Source organism: Fulmarus glacialis, unplaced genomic scaffold (assembly GCF_000690835.1).
Source record: "Fulmarus glacialis isolate BGI_N327 unplaced genomic scaffold, ASM69083v1 scaffold36198, whole genome shotgun sequence".
NCBI lineage: Eukaryota > Metazoa > Chordata > Aves > Procellariiformes > Procellariidae > Fulmarus > Fulmarus glacialis.
The window spans coordinates 533-783 of NW_009229493.1; the positions used below are offsets into that span (position 1 = coordinate 533).

At 65.7% G+C, this 251-nt stretch overlaps 1 protein-coding gene across 1 annotated transcript in view; it reads right to left on the reverse strand.

Moving 5' to 3' along the window:
- The window catches only part of LOC104081232 (hydroxyacylglutathione hydrolase-like protein), a gene marked incomplete at both ends in the record, with an annotated part of 932 nt that overhangs the window by 351 nt on the left and 330 nt on the right, over nucleotides 1–251 (reverse strand). The window contains one exon of the mRNA XM_009583879.1: nucleotides 19–197. Within this exon, the coding sequence (XP_009582174.1) occupies nucleotides 19–197 (179 nt within the window). The remainder of the gene's footprint in view (nucleotides 1–18; nucleotides 198–251) is intronic.

Consider the following 251-nt stretch of genomic DNA (forward strand, 5'->3'; position numbering starts at 1 on the left):
AGCCCCGGGGATGGGCGCTGCCTCCCAAGCCTCGAGCCCCCTCCTGATTTTGGGGTTCCTCCCCAGGCTGGGGCTGAGATGGGGGGCACTCACCGTCTCCTTCGGCAAAGCCCCCAGGATTTGGGTGAGATTGGTGTACATCTGCTCCGCCGTCCCCTCGAAGAACTTCCCGCAGCCTCCCACAAACAGGGTGTCACCTGCAGAGAAAGGGGTCTGGGCACAGAGGGGACCCTGGCCCCGCTGCCAGGGAC